The sequence below is a fragment of the Pundamilia nyererei genome, unplaced genomic scaffold (assembly GCF_000239375.1).
Source record: "Pundamilia nyererei isolate P.nyererei 1_Seehausen unplaced genomic scaffold, PunNye1.0 scaffold00216, whole genome shotgun sequence".
NCBI classification, from domain to species: Eukaryota; Metazoa; Chordata; class Actinopteri; order Cichliformes; family Cichlidae; genus Pundamilia; species Pundamilia nyererei.
The window spans coordinates 266,575-287,469 of record NW_005187617.1 but is presented as its reverse complement, the minus strand read 5'-3'; the positions used below and the strand labels follow the sequence as shown (position 1 = coordinate 287,469).

The window sequence follows — 20,895 nt, the reverse complement described above, 5'->3', positions numbered from 1 at the left end:
TAATAATAATAATAATAATAATAATAAGAAACAGAGCAGATACAATAGGGCCTTCGCACTCTCGGTGCTCGGGCCCTAATAAGAATTACGCTCAGAAACACTGACAAAGCCACAAACTGAAATGCATCTTTTTCTCTCTGTTCCTATGAAATATTAAAAGTATAATCAACCACCTGGTCTTAAGGAGGCAGGAGCTAAAATGCTTCTTTTATGGAGTAAAAAACAGGACACTAAACAACCCACAATGAGGAAATTTCATTCTCGTTATTTTCCGATATAGAAGGCTGGCGAGCACCTACGTCACTATTTATGTAGGAATTTCTGTATTTTATTATTTTTACCAGCTTCTGATTGGACTCTTAATGTGATGTGACTTCTTGCGTATATAGGCAGCAACAGATTTACAGTTTTATGATGAAGTTTGATGAAGATTGTGATTTCCACCCGCTGTAACGCTGCGCTGAAACAGCACTTGAATGAGAAATCAGTGAAACAAAGAGGACACGTGTTTCCATCCACATGAACAGATTTTTATATCTTTAGAGCAATAAATATTTCCACTTCTTCCATTTCTCTGCAATTTCAAAAACAAAGTACAAGTAATATATATTTATATACACAGCTAAAATTTTCCATACGTAATTTTTAAAATAATGTCGTCTCTGTTGACACATATTTGACACTTTACTCGTACAATTTTACAAGGACTATTCCAGTCTCTCTTTGCTCTACATTATAAACAAGAAATATGTCCTCTCCAGAAAGCGGTCCAGCAGCTTGGACACGCCCCCCGTCCAACGCCATTGTATAGATGCACACAACACAGACTGTCTTTACACAGGAACAGAATCATCCAACATTTTTTAACTGTACTTGAAGCAGATCTGATGTGCTTTGAATCTTGAAAAATGTTCCCTGTTTGCCTGCTGCAGTCAGACCAGATCTGTTTCTCCAGGTGTTTAAAAAACATCAGACCTTCCATTCCCGATGTAAACTCAGCCACAGACAAACTGAGCAAAGTGAGTACTCGCAATGTTATTTTCATTTAACGGCTGCTATGTACATTCATGTTATAATACAGTTTCATTCAGTGCAGATACTGTAATAAATACCACATGCAAACCGATAGTGGAGAGCAGACCCGGGCAGGAGAAAAAGACCTAATTTAAGCGTTTAAAGGACCATACCTGCTTTTTTTCTGCATGTTCTTAAACTGGATATACTGTAAATTACTTTCACAAGAGTCCCGACGCGGTTTAAGCAGATTTGTGTCCTCCCAGACTGCAAGTTCATGTCTTCACAGACACTTGAATCCTGCTGCAGATAACTAATCAACCACAGTGAGTTTTGTTCTTATCTCTTGCGTGTAAGAATTGACAGCGACCTGACAAAAGCGTTGCACCGACGGCCTTCGATGGTAGCAAAGCAATCCAAGAACTAACAAAAAAAGTGGCCTTGAAACACGAGGAAGCAGATTTTGGCCTAACCCTAACCCACAGACACTTGGCACATGGTGGGCAACGGCTCGCCAGGAAGCCAGGACGTTTATATGTCACCGGTTACTGTTTTGGTCCACAAAGACTAAATCAGCGGTTCTCACAGTTTGGGTGACCAAGTGGCAATTTAGAAAGAATTTAGAAAGCACACAGTTTAAGGCAGTGGAGGCAAAATCTAGCAAACACGAGAGAAATCTAATCTGACACGTGCAGGTGAAGTTTGACACAGCAGTCCAGCAGTGTAACTATTATAGGCTGTTTCCAGTCATGCCTGCCATGGGGCGAATAGACAGTAATCAGCCTGTAGTATATATATATTAAATATATATATATACTTTTTAAAATTTCTTTTTTTTACTGTGGACCTGTTGTAAAACAAACCCAAACAAACAACTGAAATTTCTATAGCGGAAAGTGAAAAAACAGGAACTTTACAATCATTTCTCTGTTTCTTTTATGTAATTACTCTGGTGTAGTGGGAATGGTCTGGCCCCTGGGCCTTACATTTAACACCTCTGACTTAGATCCTTGTTAGATGTTACCAGTGATGAATGATTTATCTGCAGCAAGTGTCAAGTTCAATGCAAGTGAAACTTAAACCGAACAGTGGACATAGGAAGGTAACAAATCTCGACATGGTAGCGCCGTAACACAAAGTAAATACAGTTTGAAGTTCATAAACATGCAAACGAGGGGTATGGAGCTTTAAGATGGGATGTTTACTGAGGATGTGCTTGGGCATGCACTGAGACTGAGTGAAATGCTGTGTATTCCCTTACGAGGTAGGTTTGATCCAGTGTTCCTCGAGAACTTTGTTTTGATGTTTCTGTGGTGTTTGCCGCTTTAGTCTGGAGTCGACGTGGTTACTGTAAGGCCTTTAGAAAGAGACAAAGTCTTTCTGCAGGTGATTGTAGATGCATGCTATGGCCCTACGGTCCAAAAATTCTTAGCAGCTCAACATGAAGTGTTAATTTCAATGTTGTTTGATAGCAGAGGTGTTGCTTGTTTCCATTAAAAGAGTGAAGAGAGGCTTTGTGATGATTCAGTGTGCAGGCGTGTGTTTGCTTGAGCATGCTGTGGGTTGAGTCAAAGTAATTATCACAGTCTATAATCAAAATATTAGAAGAACTTGTATGTCAGTTACAGAAAATCATTATTGTTTTTTTTTTTTAAATATATTAAAATAAAAAGGATTGAATACTTCCATAAGATGCCCAAATCAGAAAAGAAATAAAATCTCACATTATAAGCACATAACAAAATTAAAAATGCTAAAAATACAAAACAGCCCAAGGAGTACAGTATGTTAGTAGAAGCTTGCCACACAACAATATTGATAATAATATTAGTAGCACGCTCTAAAAAGTCAAAGGGGTTCTTCAGATTGAAAACAACAGGGAACCCAAGATGGTTCCCTGAGGAACGCCGTCAAACGATTCCAATATGTGACTGTATTCCCACAAACCTCGCACACTAAGGGCTTTACTGTTCTCACGAAGAAGCCCGAATAGCCCGAAGAACCCAGATGAACTTTGGTTTTTAGAGCACACGTTTTGTTAATTCAAACAATTCTGAACCTCAGTTACAGATTGATGCTGTTGGCCCCACTGAAAATAGAACACACTGTACAGTTAATATCTACAGTTGGTGCATTCACGTCATCACGGGGAGACTAAAAATATGTCGTTAATGTTTGCATTCAGAGGAATTTCCCATCATCCACCAGTTAAACTCTGGCAAATATTTATATGAGGCTGACTAGCAACCAACACTGAAAGTTTCATTTCTAGTCAAAAAATGCAAATGGCTGGTAAAATCGTTCAAGCGGTGGAAGAACTTTCTACCTGACATCCGGTGAGACTGATTAAAGGAAGAAAGGAAATACACTTCAATACTGGCATGGTAGATTTGAACTCAAAGTGCAAAAATGTGTAAAAATGAGTTTGTTCAAGAAGATTTCACTCGGTGTGACACGGAAACATGTTCTGCACTTCAGTCCTGTGAGATGTTAGCGAGTCCTTTGAATGAAATTCGGTCCAGGTTTCAGGCTCCTTTGTGTCTTTGTTGGATGAACAAGGCGACGAGCGGCTCAGTCCTTCAGCCAGACTTTTAAAAAATGCAGTAAATGGCTTCGATTTGCTGTTTTGAATGGACACAAATCATTATATTATTGATTTAGACGCTGAACTGTCTTTTTGTGAGCATTATTATTTATATTGTACCATCACTATGTCTGAAGGCACCTTATTCTCTATTTTGCCACACATCAAATGGGATTAAAGTTGATTCACCCTCCGAGTTTTTCACACGCTAACGCAGTTTGGACTGGGTGGGAAATTAACCCTTATTTTCCATTTATCATATTTTCTCAATTGTTTTATATCTTAGTAAAATAATAGAGAGTTTCTAACTACTGCTGAGAACCCAAGTAAGTGCAGAGGTGAATCTGAGATCAGCTGGATGAGTAGGTTCTTATTTATTTGAATAAAGCTTGCTCCTTGTTACCAGTGTTTTCTACTCATTACATATGAAAACAGGCGTAGGTGCTGAAGCGCCTTAAATCCAATTTATTTCTGACGGCAGTCAGTCAGAGGGCAACTAGTCTGGTTACAAAACAAAGGCCGGCTGTATCAAGTTTATTGGAAAAACACCCTTTGACCCACTTGTCTGAACCTCAGTAAAGACTAACCTGAGTTGCTATATTTAATTCTATGACTCCGTCACACTGGACTAAAACTGGGACTGCAACCTCCTTATGGGAGGCCACCTGTCTCCAAACAATTGCAGTCCGGCTCAGACTGACTGGTGAAGGCTTGTACAGAGACATGTTAATCAGCCCGAGTCAGCCTGTCCTGATAGGCGTACATATTCTGCATCTCTGGTGGCGGTTGCATTCTGGTTAAGCTCCTACACCCGCGTCATTCTGGAGTTAAATCGTCACTACGTCACTACTTGTGAAGGAATTTCTGAATTTCTGTTTCAAATCAATGAGGTTCGACTGTAAGGATTTCATGTGAACTTCTGTGTCTGTCGATGGCAGCAGATTTGCACTGATCACAAACAGATTGCATGTAAACGCCTCATTCAGTCACAGACTGGCAGCAGATCGACCGACTCGTCAAATTGCATTTTTATCGATGTCTGGATGCACCAAAGTTGCGCTGACGATGGCAGCTAGAGACCTGGCCCCCATCTTTGAAACAACCACTTCAAAGGCAACAAGGTCACAAGTGGTGGTGCCACAGTGTAGGAGCTTAGTGTGACTGAAACATTCTTCCAAGCCTCCTCTTCTGCTAAGTGCCAAAGCTAAAGCAAAGTCTTAACCCTTAAACGTGCCTTTAAAGAGTTGTAACAAAGAGAGCGGGACAAGAGGAAGTTCTGATAGTTTAAAAAATCCAGTCTGATTGTCTAAATCTTGTTTATTACAAATGAAACCTGGCGAGTTTTATTGAATTTCGTTTCACTGTCGTCTTTGGTTTGTTGTGACAAATGACTTCAGTCACTCACTCATGCAGTTAAACACACAATCACACATCATGAGTCTGTTCATAGCTGCCAGCTTTTCAAATCAATAACTTTATGATCACCTGCACGCGATGAGTTTAGGGGATGTCAGTAATTGAAAATAAAAAAGTACTCTCCTGAAATAATCTAAATAATATCTGTCTGTGCATCTAAAGACCATCACTTGTATTTCTTTTCTTTACGGCTCTGTCTCCTAATCCTGATTTCAAGGATCTTTATCTGAAGATGTTTAACATAATGTAGTGAAGCCTCATCAGTGATCAACGTTCTGCTGTGAAGCAAAACAAAAAGGAACCAACAGAAATGAAACATTTGAAACTTTTGGTATGTTGTGATGAAGCTTGATTATCAGAATTATTAAACGAGTCTTGCGTCAAAATGTTGGTTTCGTAAAGTAAATTCAAGCCTTTAATTTCCCACCCAGTTCTGTTAAGATGATAAGTTAGAGAGAGAGTTACACCTTATTTAACTTAACCTGAACAGTTACATCGCTTCGTTTAGGTACCGCAGCTCTCATCTCCCTGTCCGGCAGCTTTGGGCCCAATCTCCGTCTGTGGCAACGTAGAGGGTCACATACAACATGGAGCATGAAGTACAGCTGAAAGCTGCAGTATTATATTATCTGAGTATATTATAGCTTGTGACAAATTCAGGCTTATGCTTTCATATATACTTAATAACAAGGGAGAGCATTCACAGGTTTAGCACAAATGATCAAATAAATCCCCGTTACATGAGGAAATAATTGGGAATTTTTTTAAAGTCCCAATCCAAAACAAGAGCATAGCAGTCCCTGCTGAAACCCTGTAATCCACAGACGCTAAAGGCTTTTAGTTATTTTTGCAAAGGTAAAAAGACACCTGGAGTGTTTGTTATGATGGCTTATTTAAAGGTTTTAGAAAGTTTATTGTCCACCTAGACGGTCAAGTGTTCCGTATTCTTCACTTCTTATGGCCAAATAAATGCTGGATTGGGGCTTTAAATCACAACAACTCCCTCCCCCTGCATATAGAAGTTTAACCACAGTCACATTGACACTTATTAGCTATTGCACAGGTCATGCATGCCTGTCTAAGACACAGAAACTGCACCATATTAACGCTAACCACCTCTGCTTGTCCGTAACGCCTCATGGCTTGTAAATATGTCAACAACCAAAACAAGAGTGCTTTTGTGCGGAAAACAAGGTGGTGTAAGACGACTGTGTTTTTTGGAAAACGCGACCCGGACTCGCTTCGTTCTCCGCTCTCTGTACATTATGTCAGGCGTAATCCTTGGGATATATATTCTCAGGCACTGTTCCCTTCACGTCTGGTCCCTGAACCATTTTTTTCCACGACAGCACACAAATTCCTACGATGTGGCACGAACACTTCCCCTGTCGATGAAGAACTACAAATATGTCCTCCCAGCTCACCTCTGAAGGGCACTACGGGGGGAAGATGAGGACGTTTTCACCAAGACATCGGGACAATGTGGGTGTTTTTTCTTCATCTTCACGTGACTGAAAACGGCATGATTCACGTTCTGGATGCTTTTCGCTCCGCGAGCAGCTTTTTCTGGGAGGATCTGCTCCCTGTAAGAAGCATCCGTCAGTGTGTGTGCGTCTTTCTACCTGCGGGGGAAGTGGATGTGGAAATAACACAGGCTGAGAAGTTTCCTCTTCCCCGCTCTCACCGTTCTCCTCCTCACCAGGCGTCCGCTTTCATACGGCTGCATTTGTCCTCCCCCTCCTCCACCTCTCCTCCTCCCTCTCCTGCTCACTACCACCCCCCGGCGGCTCACTGCAGGGTGACGCGCCACTGTCCTGGACTTCTGCCTCCTCACACGACCGTGCTGATCCGGCTGACGGGCTTGGATTTGGGGCCGCCCCCTTGGCCTCCCCCCACCCCCGGGGGGTGCGGGGAGAGCGGGGCGGTTGACGGGGGAGGCAAGGGTGAATGCGGCGGGGGAGGCGGGATGGACGAAAGCGGTGGGTACTGGGGGGTATATGGTTTCGGAGGCGTCTGGGTGACGAGGCGTGCTGAGGGAGTCTGGGGTGGCGGGGTGGAGAAGATGAAGTGGGTGGAGGGGGAGGCGGACGGGGACGGGCTGAGCGGGGAGTGTGTGTGCACGGCGTGGTTGTGAGAGTGTGTGTGAGCGTGGGGGTGGGGCTGCGAGTGCGAGATGGTCAGCGGGAGCTTGGCCCCTCCACCTGGCCTCCCCGCCGCGGGGTGCGAGTGGAAGAGTCCGTGTGGGGTAATGGGGGTGACAGGGGAGTGCGGGGACAGCGGCGGCGGCGTGGTGAAGCCTGACGCTATGTTGTAGCGCGGGTGCGGAATGATGACATGTTGCATCCTCTGATGCTGCTGGGTATGAGAGGGAGCGCAGCCGGACGGGCCTTGCCGTCGGGGTGCGGAGAACCTGTGCGAGAGGACGTGGTGCTGCGGGACGCTCTGCATGTGGTAGCGGTGATGGTGATGGTAAGGTGGGGGCGGTGTCTGCTGCTGCTGGTGCCCAGTAACACTGACTCCGCCTCCTCCACTGTTGGCGTGGCAATACTGGGCGTGCAACGCTTGGAGCTTGGATTGTGCCCCTGCCGTACCGCCTCCCCCTCCAACTCCTCCCGAGTCCGACTGCCCGAGGTTGGGCGATGGGGAGGGGCATGGGGAAGGGGAGGATGGGTGGGGGATGGGAGGCGCGGGGGCGGGGTAGTGGGGGGGTGATGATATCATCAGGGGACTCGGGGGACCCTGTGGAGGGGGTGAGGTCATCGTCAGGGGACCAGGAACTTTGCCTCTGCGACTGCCGAAGAAATTCCCTAGTCGGCCTCCGCCAGTCGGTCCGCCCCCTGCCGGCATCCCTCCGCCGCCCCCAACCCCTCCCCCGCTCGCGAGTGGGGAGGTGGTGACCCCTCCCTGGTTGTGACAGAGCCCCGGCCCACCCCCCACCCCCGTACCGGGGCTCTGAGTAGGGCGGTGTGGCCGGTAGGCTGCTGGAGATGTAGGAACCATGATAGGGCTGTAGGAAAGACCTCCATCAGGCAGAGGGCGCTGCTGGTGAGGCCGGGGGCTGCTAATAATGGAACCCTGAGAAGAAAAGAAGAAGAGTTTAACATACTGGGTCAGCATTTACCTCAGATTCTCACAGACCATCTCATCTTTCTGATGGAAAAAAAACCTTGACATGAATCATGCAGATTTTAGGACAAACGTGCAGAAGAATCACTGAAGAGGTTAAAAAACAGACGATAGAAATGCACACGCTGAGCTCCTGAAGGTAACGTGTAACCTGCTTTTCTGCCACAGAGGAAAGTAATTATTGATGACTGAAAGATAGATCACGAAGGCCTGCCAATCAAAGCAGCCATGCACCAGATAATTGAAGTGTTAAGACGTAACAAAATCCAAAGGGACGAGCGTCTAAAGAGCCTCAAGTGGCCACTAGAGGAACAGCAGTTTTGCGTCTTCTCTTCAGTCTTGTAATCCCAAGGATGGAAGCTCCCTGAACTTGAAGCTCTGACCATGATATTCTGGCTCACAAAGCTGTCAGTCATCCTTAAATCAGCTGACTAAGGTGGACTGATTCCAACAAGTGATTGAATTATTTAAACATTTTCAAATATGCCTTATAGGAGCAACTTTACACTTACGTTACTTTACATTTTATTCTTCACTTCATGTTTTACTTATTTCACAGAAAAGGCCTCAGTGCTCAAGAGAACTTTAGAGAAAGGCTGACCCGTCCTATTTTGAGGCTAACACGGTGGCTAAACTCTGAAATGAATACAATTGAAGCCATGTTTCAGCGCTCACGTCATACGTGCATAAATATTTTCACAAACACAAGTTATGAATCAGACAAACATGCATCAGCAGGGTGTGTGACAGACGGCATGCTGGGAAGTCGTGTCCCGCCCAACTTACTTCGATGGTACTGTCCAGTGACCCCACACTGTTCCTACGACCCCGCTTCCCTGTCACCCAATCAGAACGAGGCAGGTTAAAACGTGGTTTCACATGCATTCTTCACTCAGTGTAAACACAGTTTTTTCCACTCTTTGATCTGTATGATGTCATGAAAAGGGAATACCCTTATATGGTCATCACCTACACCTTCTTCCTGCTGTTCAAACTTTTTATTAATGAGGCTGACCAACCTGATATTTACATACTTATGCATCAGTGCTAATTAACAGAAGGCTGTATTACTTGTATTGGCTGATTAAATCACAGCAGTAAACCACACAGTTTCCACAGTAACTTTTTGCATTTTCATGCTGTAGTTCCTACAGTTATCCAGCAGGGGGAGACAGAGCACCTAGCATTACATCAAACTTCCATCTTACAGGCATTTTACCATTTTAGATTTCATCAGTTGCATAAGAGCACAGGTTTGCTCTGACTCGATACATCATACTAAAAACCTGGAGCTGCAGAACTTCTGTCGCAGAACAGGCAGAGCGAAAACCACACACATCTGTAACATGTGAACAAGGTGAGCCTCGCATCGTACACCTGTCCTCACCTGTCTCTGAGAGGTCTCTGAGCGACGAGCTGAGTGCCGTGCGCTTGAGTCCGTCCACTGTTGCGTACGTGTCGTCGAGGCTCGGCCTTCCCAGGGTACCGTTCACCACCTCACTCTTTAAGGTTCCTCCACCGCTGTTTGCCCCGCCTCCTTGAGTGCCCATGCCTCCCGGTCCTCCCCCTGTCAACACGCCAGGACGCATGACGCCTTTCTGCTTCTCGAGCTCAGCTGAAAGGAAAAAAGAAAATCAGGAAAGCTGTCATTAACGACAACTCACTGGATCGCTGTTCACTGCAGATTTGGAATCTACTGCTGGTGAAGTCAGGCGTGGAAGCTTGAAAGGCAACACATGCAGGCTAAACAATGCATTTATAACACTGAAATATTTGAATTTGCACATAAATAACTGAATTATAAGGCTGGAGCCACAGTGTCAGCAGTAAATTTCACCCATCTATTTTCTGCCCCTTATCTTGGGGTGTGGGCAGGCCTAAGCAGAGATGCTCTCCCTGTCAGACACCAGAGTGCTCTCAGCTGGACATGCCTGACACCCTCACCTAGGACGCGTGGAGGAGGAATTCGATGTGTAGAAGGAGCAGCTCTTTCCTAAATAGCCGAGCTCCTCACACTGCCTCTAATTAAGAACCCAGAAGTACGCCACTCATATTCTTCTGCTCACTAGCCGCAGCTTGAGTCCACAGACGAAGGTCTGAATGTAGATCGATCGGTAAACCGATAGCTCAGCTACCTCTTCACCACAACAGGCAGGTACAGCATCGCTGCAGACACCACACCAATCAATTTGTCAATTTCCTGCTCCCTTCCTCTCTCAGTAGTGAACAAGATTGAGATACTTGAGCTCTTCCTCATCCTGGGGGAGCAACTCATTCCTTGGCTGCTGAAACCAGCAGCAAAAGAACTTCAGAAACCCCAAGGACAGTCCACGCTGATGCTGGGAGGTGTTGTACTCGCAGACATATGGATGCTAAAATGCTAAGATGAGTTGACAGATATAATTGTTTGGCTGTTAATATATATGTGAGCAGCCTGCCAAAGTGAAGTCTGTGTGTGGGAAGTTCTTCATGTACCGTGACTGCTGGCAACCGGCCTGAACTCTAATGGTATAACAATTGATGTATTATTAGCTGCAGTGAGCACAAATCCAGAAGAGAAAAGAAATGAGAAAACAGATTCTGAAAATAGTCTTCCGCCAACGGCACACCCTGTCCTAAGCCCCGCCCACAGTGCATACTCCAAATCAGCTCATGTGGAACCCCGCTCTCCAGACTCAAAGCTCTACTGGAACTCCTCCGCTGTGTATGAAAACACCTGTGATTGGCCACGGTTTGTCTAAAGCCTGTGAGCAGAGCCCAGACGAGGTGCAGAAAAATGGTTATTTAAACAAAAAATACATAAAAATTGTCCAATGAAGCGACTTTAATTAAATATTATTTGTACCTGTGCAGCAGACACGCTCAGAGTAAAGTATCTGGTTCTGTCCCTGTAACGATCACCGCTAACAGCTTTTAAAGCTACAACCACGTCCACCACAACCTTTGTGTCCACTGCTGGTTTCAGTACTGCTTTGTGTAATTATCCTTCATTTAAGGTCCCACTGAGCCTCCCACTGCTGTGACAGGAACACTTACACTCCACCCTGTACTTCTCCATTTCCTGGACCTCTGCGATGCTCTCTCGGAGGTCAGAGGTGAAACGTGCTCGGTCCTGCTGGCTCGGAGCGTTGAAGACGATCAGAACCTTCCTCTCTCCTCCGGGGTTCGCGGACGTCAGCCGGATACCGTGAGGATAATCTGAGTGAAACACAACACAAAGACATTCAACCTCATTAGTCCTCTGATCTCTGGATGGTTGGGGGTTAGAAAGATGATTGTTGATTAACTTGAACTATAATAGTTTCCTAAAAAGTAAAAGGACCCCCAAATTTTGCAAACACCAGCCACTAGATGATTGTTAGCATTTGGCGCACCTGTCAGCAACATCCGGTTAGATTTGCGTAATGCTAGTGTAGCTCAAATGGTCTCAAAGTATTTAAAGAGGACATTTTGCCACGCCCTCTATTTTCGCTCTCCTCCTTTATGTTTGATTACATGATTGGTGGCGCGTACCCTGGAGCTGGGACGGAGTGCCACCAGCTGCAGCTGTTTCAGCCCAGCTCACCAGCACAATGTCATCTCTGCATCAGCAGTCAGTCCTGGTTCGGCCGTCTGTTGTTATCTCTGCTCCTGAGAATTCTGTTTAATCGCTCATGTTTCCTTTTGTCTGCACTTCTTTTGGTTCACCCACCTCCAGTTTCCAGACCTGCTTTGTCCTTTCGATGCTCTTCCCTGCTTCATTCTAACCCGAGCCCCAGCTTTGGTCTCAGTCTCAGGCTCTCACTTACAAATCCAAAGCCTAACTCCCAGTTTTCCATCCTCCATTTCTAGCTCCTTGGTATTTTCTCTGCTAAGCTAACACCAGCCCAGCTCCTCACAGGCTCTTTGTCAGCTTCCTTGCCGTGTCTAATAAACTGTCAGTAACCTGTTTGGGGTTCAGACTGCCTCTTTCTCACGTTTTTTTGTGATATTTTTTTTCTGGTGTTGATAAATGGTCAAAATATGTAAAAGAGAGAGTGATTCAAATGAAAAAGAAAATACCTGCAACTCAAATCTGAAGTGATGATCGTGGAGGCAAGAAAGACGCTGCTGCACGCCCGCGTGCTTCAGGGGGAGCAGAGTGTCTTTTCTTCTTTTTTTGGATGTGGATATTTTTTGGAGACACAGTGGAGAGGCAGGTTACATGGCCTGCTGTGAACAGAACTCAGTGGCTGCAGTATAACATAAATAAGGTTTCCCTGCAGAGCTGAGAATAGGAATATAACTCTGATGAAGAGCACAGTAACGCTCCCTGAAAGAGGAGTTCATAGTGGGAGTCTAATCTAAGGGACATTTCATCCAGAAGGATGGATCCATTCAATTTTTTCCCTCAAATCCTTCCTCACATCTCCAAGCTCTGCAAATCAAACAGATGTAATGTACGCCTCAACGTGTATGGATGGAAAGCCGGAGGCAGACATGCATTAAAAGGAGGAGCTGGGGTGGAGGTGGGTTCCAAAGTGGCTTGCAGATGTGCAGCAACTGTATGCATTAAAGCGCGTTTTATGTTGTATTGTTTTATCTGCTTGGATTGACAGTTGTACAGACCCTAAACTTTGTTCAGTAATGAAACTGAAGTAATTTAACAGCCTGTACTTTGAAAATAATGAATTGGTATTTGGAGCAATCTGTGTTATTTCAATTTCATCAGAAAACAGTGTGCTGATCTCTGAGCCTCACCCCTCCTCACGGGCGGCATTAATCTGATTGAGAAAATAAGATTTGTGTACACGCACACACAAACCTTCCTACCTGCCTCCCACGCGACGTGCGCACACACAAACACACGCACCCACGCGGCTGATGCATGACTGCGCTGATGAATCACATGGGACAATCTGTCCTGGTCGCAGTCATCAGCGCCCAAGACCCATTTAGCTCCAACTGGAGAACCAGAACTGTCAGCAACAAAAAGCACCAAGTGAACGAGCTCCGAGGCGACACTGGAACGACCGACTTATACGTGACACAATGTAATGTGATGCAATCCAGTCAAATACAGCGTAAGGAACAGAAGACAGCTCAAAATATTATCATCTCTGTCTCACGAAACCTACAGCCAACAGTCTTCTTTCTTTTTCAGAAGGCTGCCAAAGTTTAGTTTTAGCCATGATGATGCTGAGAAATAAAAATAGGACATCTTTATATCATGTGTTTATTGAGACTAGGATGTCATGGCTGTGAATCAGTTACCTTAATGTTCATCACAGCAGCTCATGAGACTGTCCAGTCCTGCTTTATGGCTGGAAATATGATGTGAGAGCAAACCAAGAATCATCAGCTTTCTTACAGCTTTGGTTTGATTACTCCCCCTGGATATTCTTCTTGTCTAGTACGGCTTTAAACTGATAGCTTGTTGTTGTTAAAGAACCTTTCACTCTGAAACCTAAACTGAATTAAAATGAAATAAAAACAGAAGCTAAAGAAAATGAAAACCCTGGAACTCTATTCTTCACATCTCTGGTATGGAACAGTTGGTTAAGTTAAGGAAAAGATTCAAATAGACTCTAACATAATGCTGACCACAGGTTTGAAAGCAAATGTCTCACATGATCACAAGTATTTGTCTGTGTAAAGAGCTCCTTTAACTCTGTGAACCATACAAATGGCTGTTTGTGCCATGATTAGTAGCACTGCCGGACACATCACAGTGGTCTGCCACAAGAAACACACTGCAAAGACCCACACCACTGCCAGGTGAGAGCAGAAGAGATGAGAAAGCCGAGCATTGAGAATGCGGCTTAACCTGTGACTCTGCAGAGGTTGTTTCAGAGTTAATGTGAGTGTGTGGAGCAGGCTTCATCCATGTGTGCCGGCACAGTCTCAGAGATAATCTTATGGCTCCCTACAGGTATGTAATGTCCCTGTTAGGTAAGCCACGAGTTTGTGGGCGGCTCTGCTACATAATAAACAACCTCTTTCTGAATTTGAACTCTCTCTCTGAGCGAGGCTTCCTGTTAACAGGTGCTCAGGCAGATCTGAAACGCCAACAGCTCCAATCTGCTGCATGCAACTGAGAGCCAATTCATCTCTGAAGAAGTAGAGTCTTGGAAAACATGCACACTTGTGTCAGGAATGACAGGAGATTGCATAATCGTGAGCTGTGCAGAGGCGCAGTCTGATTTTACCCAAGCAACACAGGAGGATTTCTATTATATCAGGAATGCTCCCGAGAGCGAATGAAGCTCTGTGGAGCTGTGGGATACACAATGGCATTTTGGGGGGGTAATCTTTTTTTTCTGATGACGTCATGGCAACAGCCACGGTAAAGCCTCCATGATGTGAAGCATACAGCCTCCTCAGAGCATCACCTTCAACCACCACCAGCAGCTGCTTCTTATACACGAATGTTTCTGCTGTGGTTTCACAGACACTCCCACTGTCTCGTTAGATTTTTTATTTTTAACAAGGTACAACAGCTGTCTCCTTTTGTAAATCCTTAATGGACCAATCGGTATGCATTAGCATGAGTTATCTTCTAATGCTGCTGAGGAAGGACTGCTCAGTGACATTTGACAGACTGGATAGTTAAAGCTTACATGTTATGGACCTCATTTATTTTAGCGTCTTTGAGCAAATGTGATGCTGGGGTATGAAATTAAAGTACACTAATATTTTGTTTATTTAGATGTTGCATGAAATTGCTAGGCAGGTTAACTATACCGGATGGTGGTACTGTGGTAATGTTTAGTAATGCACTCTGTGGGACTGGTGCAGAGCAGCTGTGGTGTTCATGGTCAGTGACATGAACACCACAGCTGACAGCACAAAGTTCAATTAAATTTAAGATGTTGATGCTTACTAGATGATGCTTACCCTAATCAAAACAAATAGGCGCCTCAAGGTGCTTCATATTGTATGTAAAGACCCAACATTAGCACAGAGAAAACCCCAGCAATCAGATGAGCAAGCACTTGACGACAATAGAAAGGAAAAACTCCCTTTTGACAGGAAGAAACCTTTGGGCCATCTGTGACAGTTGGGGGTGATGTGGAAGAAGAGCCACGAGAGTCTGTGTAATATCTGTTTGCATGTTGCTGAAATCAGTTGGTTAGATGCCCTTTGAAGAGTACTTTACTCTTTTCCTTTTGTACTCTGATTACAGTTCAGCACCTGTACTTTTTCTCATGTAGTTCAGTAAAAAAGTTGAATCAGTACTTCAACCTTCAGCAGAATATTTGTCAGGACAAGTACCTGCACTTTTATATGAGTGTTTATTTTGGCCACCTCTGTCAAACAGGGTTAATGTTGTAAAGTGGCACATTTTAATCCAAACAATCTTTTCTTGACCAAATCGAGTGGTTTTTACTGTCTAATCATAACTACTGACTGAAAGCAGAAATAAGAGACCGACCACAGTGGTTTAGCTGTTATGGCTGTGATTTATGTTACAGTGTTCTCTGTAAAACAGGACTACTGTCCCTCAGACCAGTACTGTAGCAGCCTGTACGACAGAGAGTCACCAAAGGATGCTCGGTGTGCAGCTGGACACCTCTGGGGCTGAATACATCCAAACACTGTAAAATATCCAACCTTATACAAATAAAGAAAGAAAGACATTTAAAGCCTGACACAAAAAGCTGTGAGGTGGGTTACTTTTTATAACTCGGATATCTGGTTACTGGAGTTATGGGTGCAGCCGCTTACACTGACAGACTTCCTCACTGTCATGAACCTTTCCGTCCATCTTCGTGCAGTTGGTCTCCTCTGGAAAATAGTTTAATGTAGTTTTCTTACAAATAATACGGCTTACAGTGTCACCTATTAGCTCGTTTACTGTTTGCACACTTTTAATTTGAAGATGATAACTGCCGGCTCCAACAATAAATAAATAAATGAATAAATAAACAACAAAATGCTAGCACTGGGGATTCAAAATGTTCAAAAAGTGTGAGCCACATGGTTGATTCCATAATCTGAGGACATCAGGAAACCCCAGTGCACGCGCGTGAGACACGGTGTGGATTTGTGCCCTTTTAACTGCACCCAGCAGTGGTGGTGGTGTAGGCACTTCTAGGTGCTTCTACATCACTTAGCTGTTAAGATCCATTTAATGGCTTCAAATGAGACTTTAGTTTTGTGTCAGCTGAGATTTTGTGGGAGGTTCTGCATCGTTTCACGTACATATTTATACATACAGGCTCTTTGAGAGAAAGGGGTGGGTATGTAATTTCAGAGCCGAACTCTCTCTCTGAGTGAGGGATCCTGTTAACAGGCGCTCAGGCAGATTTGAAACACCTCCAACTCCAATCTGCTGCGTGGAGCTGAGAGCCAATTCATCTCTGCTGAAGAAGCAGAGGCTTGGAAACCACACACGCCCACACACACAAACAAACATAACTCTATAGGACTGTGTTAACGTTGTTATTGAAAAATGTTTTGAGAAACGTTGTCAAGCAGCCTCGTTTTCAGGTTGACAGACGTATATTTAGGAAATCCTGTGATGTGCTTCCACCGTTCCTTTCAAACACGGCTTGTGTTGTTGGTGCTGTGCTGACTGACGGTGTCTGTCTTTTAAAGAAACGGCTGGCAGATCATTGTAATTGGAAAAGGAAGTAAGATAATCTTTTGCCAAGTGATTATTAACAGATTGTTGAGAATATTTCCAACTAGGACAGAACCTCCAATTTTTGTTTTTTATATGAAATCCAAGAGAAAGTGTCCTGCTCGTACCAAGCGAAGGCACGTGACGTGAAAAACACAGCCTGTCGTGTAAATGTTGGTCAAGCTTTTACAAAGGAGCTGCAGTTTTAATTATTAACCCACTGAATGCATAAGAAATAAGAACATGTTCTTTTGTGTTTTGACTGCCATATCTAAGCCATTATTAACTTTCAGGTAAGTTAATGTATTTAATGTTTCCCCTTTTTCGACTCGCTGACATGTATAATATGTATTACCCACCTGACGGCTGTGTCTGGATGTTTTATGGCACCAAACTGCAAAAACTCACCTTCACAAGTCCAAAGGATGAGAGAGATGTAACCTAAAGACGGCATTTGTGGCTGGTTGGTTCAACACTTGTGAAATGCCCCAACAGACACCAGATGTATTGTGATAATGTTAAAGATGGATCCTGATGAATTCCCGTGACTCCGTCATTTGGGACGGTTTTTATTTGAAGCATCGCAGACATGCTGAGTGACACAGGCACCTCGCAGGGTGACGTCTCGTCTCCTTAAACCCTCCTTGTGGATATGCTGTTACCAGATCGCTACACGTAGCTACGCTGCAGCTTTCCGTCCCCTCAGACTGTACACACAGCAGCTGTACAGCCCTTGAGTACTAACTCTGCATCTGTTAAACCTCTGTGAACCTCCTTTACATTCTGCCATGAGTACAGCGATAACACAATGAGAACCTGCAGCCGTGTAGCCTCGTCCGTTAGCATGGACAGAGAGTCTGACATTATGATCAAAGAAATCAAGAAAGCTTCATTTTGAACTCAGCTGGTATTTTACTGTAGCTGATACCTCCAATATAAGGAAATGGAGACACATTAGTTTAGACTTTCCACATTTTTTAACGTTTTCAGTTCCCATATTCATAACTTTTATTTTTATTTCTTAAAACATGAAGTTAACTAGGAGGTATTTGCTTACTGAAGCAACTAACACTTTCTCCATTTCCCCTGCAATCAGCGATACCAAATTACGTAGGACGTTCTTGGAAAGAGACCTGCAATTATGTGAAAAGCTGCCACAAAATTAGCAGGAAGTTGCAGGACTTGTAAAGTAAACCGTTGTAATTCTACAGAGATTCAGCATGTTCAGATTCAGAGTTTCTCATAAAGAACAAAGTATTTGAGTAGCTCGACAACAGCAGCATCTTTTTCAGTGGGATGTCAAAAATATGCTTGGAAATATCCTTAAATCGAGCAAAGCACTGAGAAATGAGCTGGCAAATCCATACAGACAACACGTGTGCAGCGATCAGGGTATTCATATATTTACAGCACCATGTGTTTCATGCATGTGTGACTGTTTTCAGTGCGCCTGCTGACTGCTGGGTAAAAATAGAGTCAAGCAAGTACAAAAAAGAAAAGGAGACATAGAGACTAAAACGAGAGAGGCGGAGGAAGATGGATGAGAGGAGGCAGCAGAGAGCAGTACTTACAGGTGTTTTGGAAAGTGTGGACCTGCATGTCGACCAGAGGAAACGATTGTCTGAAGCTGTACGTCACAGAAGTCTTCTTCTTTTGGAAGATCTTTGTCACCTGAGGAGGAGGAATTAAAATAAGGGAAAAGAAGGTAAAGAAGTCCTGCGTGAAAATACACACAAACACCAAAACACCGACAGGTACTGTGTCGAAAACAAGCAGATGTGCATCTGTAAAAAAGTTTAAAAAAGAAACAAGTGAAAAGAGAATATAATTAAAATCTCTCCGTGGGAAGCTCCTGGTGACTGCAGACACAAAACACTGTCTTCCCTCAGAGAGTTCAAACCATAACCAGCGAGTGAAGACTAAACGAATCAGCGAGTGGAGAAAAACGAAGGTCAAAGGTCGAAATCTAAACCAAGCTCTCCCAGCTGATAAACCTGGGGCCTGTCTCAATGTGCGTACTTGTGTTCTCGTGATACGGCATCAGTCGGAGACCAAGTACTGCTCCAATTCGAAGTACGCATCAAGCCGAGAACGCGAAAAAGTCCCGGATGTGTTCTCCGCCCGTTTTATCGAGCATGCATCGGTGGTGACTTGTGTGGACTTGGTACAGCTAAATATCCCAGAATGCATTTCGTCCAAAACTCAAACGCGGCAATGGCGGACGTTTAAATATTACTCTTTCTGGGTCACAAAATAAACTTTTAAGTTATTTTCAAGCGTGTAAACGTCAAATATCTGCTCGATTTATCAAGATATCATATATTTCCAAACGCGCTCCGATGTTTTCGGAGACATCCGTGACCCGCCAGCTCCATAGCAGACAGCGAGGTCGAGGATCACTAGAGCCGGCGAGAACAGCGGACTCCCGGCACATCGTTTCCAACCCCCCCGCGGTCTTTTTGCTACTCAGGTTAAACAAACCCCAGCGGCTGTCTATTGTATTGAGTGTCCACTACAATAAAAATAAAAGCGTTCTAACATCTCACCTGCTTGTTTTTATTAAGACATACATGTACACTATTTTTATTAATAGAGATTTCACTGCTGAGGTTAAACATGATATATAAGTCACGATTAAATCGGTTTGGCTGTGATTAAAGTTCAGCTTCATAACGTATTACTCACAGTTAAATTAAGAGGGGACGGCAGTAAAAACTGTGACATCATCAAGTACGCTGGTCTTCCAATTGTACAAACTGCGAGTCCGTGCTCGCATTCTCGGCAAGTCCGGACTCGCGTACTTGAGAATTGAGAAAGGGCCCTGGACTTCTTACTGATTTTGCTTCAGCTACTGAATCTTAGCAGCACTGCCTAAAAACATAACAGCAAAAATCAAGCAGCATCTGACCAGAAAACTGAGAATTTGAGCCAAATACTGAGCGTCTCCTTAGCTGCAGTTTGGTCTCCACTCTCTCCAGTTCAGCTGCACTCGCTCACTCGACTCTAAACTCTGCAGTTTGCTGCTGAGCAGGTTGTTGAAGCATGCATGACGAAAACAGCGGAGAAAACCAGAAACGTAAAGTCTCAGTGGAGAAACATGAGACCCGATGGGTAAAACTCGCTGACAAATCCTGTTTTTTTTGGTCTTTTCTCGTAAAGTCACGCTGTCAGACTTCCTGACATTTCTGGAGCACTTCTTAAACATGAGCAGGGCATTATGGGATAAAATGGTGCTCCAGTGATGCAAAAATCCTTTCATCTCACATGTGAGTGAATCTTAAGGTTGTGCAAGAATCGGTGGTCACACTGGTCCTTAAATGGTGCAATAACCAAACACACACTCTGCAAAGTCACACTAAATGACTCTGTTTTCCACTAAATCCACAGCTGACGGACCAGAAGCGCAACGCAAACTGAAACCTAACCTTGGTTTAGATTTAAGTGAGTTGTTCTGGTGACTTTATATCCCTGTGAGAAGCAAAAGCACATGTCACACACAGAGTGCATCGTTTACCATAAGCAGGTCGTTGAACAGGAAGACTTCTCTCTGGTGGACGCCGCTCCTCTGAGCTCTGTTTGGATCGGGAACCTCGAACAGCTGACAGCAGCACACCAACCTGCGATGAGGCAGCGACAGCACCTGCAACACACACACAGACAGACACACACTTCTGTGACCTGCCCTGTATCAAAAGGTTATTATGTACTAAAAAAGAGGCAGAGATAAAAAAAAAAGAGCATAATTGTAGTTAAATGCAATGATTTATGTTAAAGCATGTCGGATTTTTGATCTCTGAAATGTGACTGAATGACTGTGTGAGCAGATTTATGTCCCTGCAACATAAAATCAACTATATTCTCGTGCACAACACAGATAACATTCCTGACACTGATGTGGGACCTGCAGAGTCACATTGTCAGTGGACTGAGTGATAACTCAAGACTACGGATGGTGGAACATACACAGTTTTATCCTGTCACTTAAAAAGTCATTATTGATGCCACTTTAGTTATTTATAGCTATGGTGTTGTAATGATAACAGTAATTACATCTAATTACATTAAAGTATCAAGCTGAAACTGATACTGAAATCCTACAGCGATGAAATCCATGAAACCTGTTCAAACACATGCAAAGGATCCATCCATCCATCCACCCGTCCATCCGTCC

At 44.1% G+C, this 20,895-nt stretch overlaps 1 protein-coding gene across 1 annotated transcript in view; it reads right to left on the bottom strand.

The window, feature by feature from the left end:
* Positions 1-1,904: 1,904 nt before the first annotated feature.
* Positions 1,905-20,895, bottom strand: part of LOC102209886 (IQ motif and SEC7 domain-containing protein 2-like) — a 166,787-nt gene continuing 147,796 nt past the window's right edge. The window contains exons 14-19 of the mRNA XM_013914690.1: positions 20,239-20,364; positions 18,296-18,395; positions 11,177-11,338; positions 9,528-9,755; positions 8,927-8,976; positions 1,905-8,089 (exon numbers count right to left, since the gene is read on the bottom strand). Coding sequence (XP_013770144.1) covers positions 6,845-8,089; positions 8,927-8,976; positions 9,528-9,755; positions 11,177-11,338; positions 18,296-18,395; positions 20,239-20,364 — 1,911 coding nt within the window. The 3' untranslated portion in view covers positions 1,905-6,844. The remainder of the gene's footprint in view (positions 8,090-8,926; positions 8,977-9,527; positions 9,756-11,176; positions 11,339-18,295; positions 18,396-20,238; positions 20,365-20,895) is intronic.